This window comes from Octopus bimaculoides, chromosome 16, assembly GCF_001194135.2.
Source record: "Octopus bimaculoides isolate UCB-OBI-ISO-001 chromosome 16, ASM119413v2, whole genome shotgun sequence".
NCBI classification, from domain to species: Eukaryota; Metazoa; Mollusca; class Cephalopoda; order Octopoda; family Octopodidae; genus Octopus; species Octopus bimaculoides.
In genome coordinates this window covers 49108318-49115585 of record NC_068996.1, presented here as the reverse complement: position 1 = coordinate 49115585, position 7268 = coordinate 49108318, and the positions used below count along the sequence as shown (strand labels likewise).

Below are 7268 nucleotides of genomic sequence, written 5' to 3'. Positions count from 1 at the left end.
GATGATGATGACACACACACACACACACACACACACACACACCTGCACACACACTTACATATAGTCTTTTAAGAAAATCACTGATGCAAATTTAAAGTGGAGTGAAAAAAAAAAACAAAAGCAAAGTAGGAACAAGGGGTTTATAGTTTTTATTTATCTTTCAATATTTTATATATGAAATCTTCTTATTAAAAGAAAATGGAAATGTAGCTAGCTCTGTTTTCTATTCTCCACAGTTCATAAGTACCAAAACAGTAAATTTCTTTTTAAATACTTTTAGGTGGGTGGGAATGGGGATGTGGCTGCAACATGCACAAACTGGCAGTGTTAAATCAGCCAGTCTGTTTTTAATAAGGATAGCCTCTTTAATCCTGAAATTTCCAATATTCTTTTTTGTTGCTTTGACAGTTACTACTTTGCAGCAGATGTTATTTTAAGGGAGCATAAACTCTACTTAACAAAGTCAAAACTGCTTATGCATGAAGTGAAATCTGTCCTGCATACACAACAGATGCAGGAAAGTGGGGAAAGAGATCTTTCAACACCAAAAAGTTCCAAAGGGTGATGTTAATTGATGATGGCTACTCAATATCCTTTATTAGGGACCTTAATAAATAATATAAACCTTAAGGAGGCTCACACCTCCATCAACAACAATTGATTTTTCAAACAATAACACTTAAAATGATTGAGAAACTATTGTAGGCAGTGAGGTAATCTGCAGTGAGGATTTGAATGTAGAGCTTGCACAGTTCTTTCTGGTGCGAGAGGCAAATGCACACACACACACACACACACACACACACACAACAACAACCACCACCACCACCACTAGACCACACACACAGACATGCATGTACATACAGAAGTATATACATACAGGTGGAAAGAGTGAGAGTAGGAGAGAGGAAAGCCCAGAGCTTTTTAAAGTCATTCTTATTAATGAAACAAAATTTACTCATTAGCAATACCAGATATGGCCTAAATGACACTAATTAGCTGATTTAACATTATTGGTCTCTTCATGCCACTAGTGTCCTTCAATATTGGCATTCATAAAATAACCACTTCGTAATTTCTGATCTGTGCAGTAGAGAGTCAGTTCAGCCTCCATTTGTTTTTTTTTTGGTAAGTTTGATAAAGAGTTTTTATGCTTGAAATATTGAAATATAAATTTGACTTTGCTTTTGCTTTCATTTTCAACTTGCATGAAAGTGGATTTATTCAATTACCACTGAAAAGTTCCTGGCTTTAAGGGTATCACTAAAGGCCTGGTTGGAGGTCCAACATTCTGAGTTCATAAACAGGGCTTAGAAAAACTGAAGGTCCACTACAATAAGTGTATGAATCTGAAAGGAGAATATGTTGGATAAAATCATAATTAACTGATTTTTCTGTATTTTCGTATTTTCTTTTAGCCCAAAGCCAAGAACTTTTTAGCACTATATATATATATATATATATATATATATATAAAATATACGTGTGGGTGCTGAAATGTTTCTGGCTTTAAGGGCATCGTGAAAGACCTGGCTGGAGGCTCAACCTTCCGAGTTCTTTTACAGGACTTAGAAAAACTGAAGGACCACTGCAATAAGTGTGTGAATCTGAGAAGGGGAATATGTGGAATAAAATCATAATTAACTGATCCTCCTGTTTTTTCCTTTTACTCAAAGCCAGAAACTGTTCAGCCCCTACTTGTGTGTGTGTGTGTGTGTGTGTGTGTGTGTGTGTGTGTGTGTGTGTATATACATATATTATTTATATTATTATATGTATACTTATATGTAATGACTCTTTTTACTATGCTTTATTAGTAGTAAGCTACACAAGTGACTCAAGAGCCAAGAATTTATTGCATGACAATAAACAAGTATCAAATCAATACGTGTGTGTGTGTGTCTGTGTGTGTGTGTCTGTGTGTGTGTGTCTGTGTGTGTGTGTTTGGTGATGCAAACAGGAAAGTAGAACTGAAAACAAGAGTATATTTCTTTCGTTTTTGGTTTTGGTTTGCCAGATTCTTTATGTGAGTTTGTGTGTTGAAGCATATTCTGTTGTGTCTGGGGAGAGTCATTCTCTTCTAGTGCCTTATAATTGCTATGCCATATAATTGCCAGTGAGTGTGTTAAATTATAAGGCATTAAAAGAGAATGACTCTCCCCAGACACAGCAAAAGAGTATATATATTTTTATTATTAATAATTGGCAGAACTTACAGAGTGACTCAAAGCCCAAGAACTTTATGTTTAATGATAAGTACCAGGGCATGAAACTCTCGATCTTTGAGTGATTCTGAAACTTCTGCCGATTATTAATATCAAGGCAGTGCTTCAGCATGGCCACAGTCAAATGACTCCAAGTAAAAGAATATATATATGCGAGTGTATACATATACAAACACACACATGCATGCACACACACAGAGATTCATATAATAATGATTATAACAATAATCCTTAAATGAAATTAAATATTTTAATACTTGAAGAAATGAATGCATGACCATTAACCACCTGATATCCATGGATATTGCTGACTGTGCTGAAATCATCCCAGGAATATGGACTATGATCTTAAGAAACATGGAATTTGTGGAAACGCACATAGTGATGCATTGAAGTATTTATAAATTCCATGCAAAGATTATTGTTATTATTATATTTATCTTAGATTATATTGGCACAGCTCAGTGTAACCCCAAAAAACTGGTATCACCAGCTAGCATCGTTAGAGGCTGTAACTAGCATAATAGAATAGGAACTTTCATAAGCATATTCAACATGTTTAGTGTAAATGAACTTAAAGGATATATATATATATATATATATATATATATATGTGTGTGTGTGTATAAGAAGGGATGACCACTAAGTGGACATTTGATATGCTAGAAAGAGGTCATCAACGACCCAACCACAAAGAAAAATGATGTTCTCCAGAAAAAAAAATTCAGCAAACACTAGTTGGGTCGTTGATGACCTCTTTCTTGCATATTGGATGTCCACTTAGTGGTCATCCCTTCTTATACGCATGTAATACAATTTTTCTGAATTATCAGATTTTTTTATATACTAGACCACTGGTTTTAAATTGATGTTAATTAAATCAATATTCAATTTATCACCTTCAGTATATAAATACATATATATATGTCTTAGATATGACTTTAAACTGCATCAATAGTGGAGCCTTGGTTTGAGAATTCCAGGCTTTTGAGGAGTGTGAGACCACCTCTTTACTTCTATCATTTCCAGGTCTATTCTAGCCTGGACTAGTAGCCTCTGCCAGGATCCCAGCTATGGGTTAACTAGCAGATGTGATGACGATCCATCAGGTTGCGTAGTGAAACCACCGGGAGTGAGGGACTCCTAACTGTTATCACAACATCTTTTCAGGAGAGAGAGAGACACTCTGATGTGAAACCTGCAGTGTCACATGGTCACAAATCATCTCGCTTTGGCCTGTCTCTAAGGACTAGTTACAGAGGCTCAGACAGTGGTACTCGTCTGGTATAAGTGCTTATCACTATAATCCAATGACGTACAGATGTCTCTTTATGGTAACCTCATTTGTCATCTGAGAAGTCATGGATGGAAAGTCAGCAAGGAGACAATAATCATCTGTGGAATGGAGCAATCACCATATATGTATTTAGATCAAGACAGTTATGGCCAGTTTATAGAGTTACCTGGCTATAATTGAGCCATAGCTGTCTCGCTTTTGGACTTATGATTTACTGACAATGTATATATATATATATGTGTGTGTGTATGTTAGTATGTAAGTATATGCTTATGTGTACATGTATGTATATGCTTATGTGTAAATTTTTGTGTATGAAAGTGTGTATGTCCAGAAGACTTCTTTTTTGTCTTTTAATCTGTGGTAAATATTTAATAGAGGTATACATATATATGTATAGTACATGGTAAAATTCGGGCAGGAATTGGAAATATTGAACTAAATTTTAATATTTGGTCTTTTTCTTTTCTTGTCCATTATTGGAAGCACATTGCTTTTCGTTCCCTTTATAAGTCTGCATTGCTGATGTAATTCCGAAAAAGTCACTGACCAAACTTGTCACTTCCACAGGAATAATTCTATAAAATGAAACAAAAAGAAAAAGAAAGAATTGGTTTGACCATTTGTTCATTTATTTACATATTGGAAAATGGCTTTGGAGTGATCATGGCGGTGGCGATGGTTGTGGTGGTGATGGCAGTGCTGGTTGGTGGTGATGGAGGTGTTACAATGGTAGTGGAAGGGAATAATATGGAAACGGTGGTGGATAAAGAGTGTGGCTTCAAAATGGGACAACTTCAAAGGAGATAAAATGCCAAATTGATCTGTGCTGTAGTTTTCTTTTTATAGCACCAGTTCCGATATTTTTGGATCAGATCTCGTATGGAATACAAAATATTTGGAGAATTAGGAGTTGACTTCATCAGACCATTTTCTCTGCGATTCCACTCCGATTCCTATTAAGTGCAGTGGTTATTGTCATTGATGTTGTTATTACTTCTCTCCTAAGATGGATACACAGTGGTTCAAAATTCAAAGTCTATATCACCTTTGTAGATTACAGTCAAACTCGAAACATTTAATTACTAAAACGAATGCACTTAACCACACATTAATGAGAAATTATTGTCATTGGGAGATTATTACTATCATTAAAAAGAAGTGAGAGTTCATAACATGAAGAGCATCTGATTGTAGAAAATTTGGGATCTTTCTGATTTGGCAGGCGCCACTTTTTATTTATGTTTTATTTAGTGTGTTTTCTACCGAAACACTTTAAAACTTTGTATACTTGTATATTTTGTCTTATATAACAGAGAAAAATGTTTATATTTGAAGTTATTTCATGTTAAAAGTTGTTGTATTTCGGTAATTTCAACCAATTACTGACGTCTATTGAGGTGAAAACAATTACTGCTATGGATTGTCAACAAAACGTTGTGCAGTGTAATGGGATCTTTTCCCTTGAATAAAATTACTGCCATTATTTGTCAACAACAACTATCGGTGGTACTGTTATTTATAACATCGTTCGTGCGTTTGTACTGGTTTTAGCTTGAGGGTTTTAGGGTTAGGGTTCAGGTTTTAGAGTTAGGATTAGGGTTAGGGTTTTAGGGTTAAGGTTAGGTTTAGGGTTAGGGTTATGCGTATTGGCAAAAATACTCAATACCCTAACCCTAACCCTAAAATCTTAACCCTAATTCTAAAACCCGAGCCCTAATCCTAAAACCCTAAAGCTAAAACCAGTACAAACGGACGAACGATGTCATAAATAACAGTACCACCGATAGTTGTTGTTGACAAATAATGGCAGTAATTTTATTCAAGGGAAAAGATCCCATTACACCGCCACAACATAATGTTGACAAACCACAGCAGTAATTGTTTTCACCTCAATAGACGTCAGTGATTGGTTGAAATTACCGAAATACAACAATTTTAACACAAAATAACTTTAAAAAGATGAAATTTTCTCAATAACACTAAGAGTAAAAGATGTTTTATATGACACATTCTACCAGTGTCTCAAGTTTAAAAGTGTTTCGTTAAGTATACAATGATCCAAAATTTGCCTTAATAAATTCCTTCTGCCCCATGCAGACATAGAAAAGCGGACGTTAAAACTATATGGGGTAACAGCATTAATCAGTGATGTGCAAAAGTACAGACTTGTTACTAAGTGCAGACAGTTCAGATATGGCTTGAAGCACTTTTGAATCTGTAAAAAAAGCCATTCACAGTGTTTTGCATCGGAGAAAAAGTTTTCCCCTGGCACCTATCAGTCTACAGTGAGGAATTTTCTCCAAGATCGAAAACAATGAATGGGTTTCCTACAGGTCTGAGTACACCGTAAACATTTTTGGGATCTTTCTGATTTGGTGGACACCATTTTTTATTTAGTGTTTATTTAGTATGTTTTCTACCGAAACACATTAAAACTTCGTGGTGTCCACCAAACCACAAAGATCCCATTTTTGTACTGGCAACAAGCTTGTAATTAAAACTGATGATAATGATAATGTGGACAACGATGATGTTGATGATGATGATGATGATGATACTCATTCATCACTGTCACTATCATCATCATTATCATCATCACCATCAATCACCATCAATCGCCATCAATCGCCATTGTTATTATCATCAACCTTCATCATTATTGTTGTAATTTCTATCTGTCTTGGGCCAATGTGTGTAGTAAAAAAACAGAAAGCAGTATGACGTTCTGAGTGGGAGGTGGTATGCAACAAGCCTTGTTCTGAGAAGCAAAATGCTGTAGTAGTAGTAGTAGTAGTAGTTGTACAAGATAAAGTGTGAAGAGAGAGAGAGAGAGAAGTTCGTTGCTAAATCAGTTGGTTGCTTTTGTTTCGGATTGACAGCAACATCTCATAAGGGGAATCTGTGAGTGGATCATGTAATTTCAAAAACAGCTGAGATACTGAAAGTGTGTTGTCTCCAGATTCAAAACTTAAAAGCACATGTGGTACCATCATTTTTTTTTTTTTTTTTTAGAGGTGGCATGGCTGGTGGTTGTGGTGGTGGTGGTGGTGGTGGTGGGGGGGATGACAGTGAGGATAATGAATGATGACAGCAGTGGAAATGGTAAGTTTAAATGGTGCTTGGTGGTTGTGGCGATGATAACAATGATGATGACAATAACAATGAGAACGATGACGATGATGATGACGATGATAAGGATTATGGCCATAATGATGATGATGATGATGACAACAACAATGATGACAGATGACGATGACGATGACAACATACATCGCTGCTGTCTCATCTGACAATGACAACATCAGTAGTACAACAGCAGTGGTGGTGGGGGTGAGGAGGAGGAGGAGGAGGATTATGATTTTGGTGATAGTGTGTGTGTGTGGGGGGGAGGTAATGGTAAAGAATGGTTGTGGTGATAGGGGTCACAAGAATAATGATGACGACAATGACAACAGTGATGGTGATGATGATGATGATGATGATGATGATGATGATATCATGTTTGTGGTAGTGATGTTGATGATGGTGATTGTAGTGCTGGTGATGATGGTGGTTCTGGTGAGTGTAAGGACGGTAGTTCCATCACAAGAAGATGCTTTGTAGGCAAGTATTAGGGAACATGAAGTTTGGAGTAGAAAATGGATGGCATATCATCATCATCATCATCATCACCACTACCACCACAACCACCCCACCACTGCCGCCGCCGCCACCACCGTCATCCGCCACCACCACCACCACCA

General features: G+C 36.4%; 1 protein-coding gene across 1 annotated transcript in view; it reads right to left on the bottom strand.

The window, feature by feature from the left end:
* Positions 1–17: 17 nt before the first annotated feature.
* The window catches only part of LOC106874561 (short-chain dehydrogenase/reductase 3), a 241307-nt gene continuing 234056 nt past the window's right edge, over positions 18–7268 (bottom strand). Inside the window, exon 6 of the mRNA XM_052973741.1 lies at positions 18–4100. Within this exon, the coding sequence (XP_052829701.1) occupies positions 3968–4100 (133 nt within the window). The 3' untranslated portion in view covers positions 18–3967. The remainder of the gene's footprint in view (positions 4101–7268) is intronic.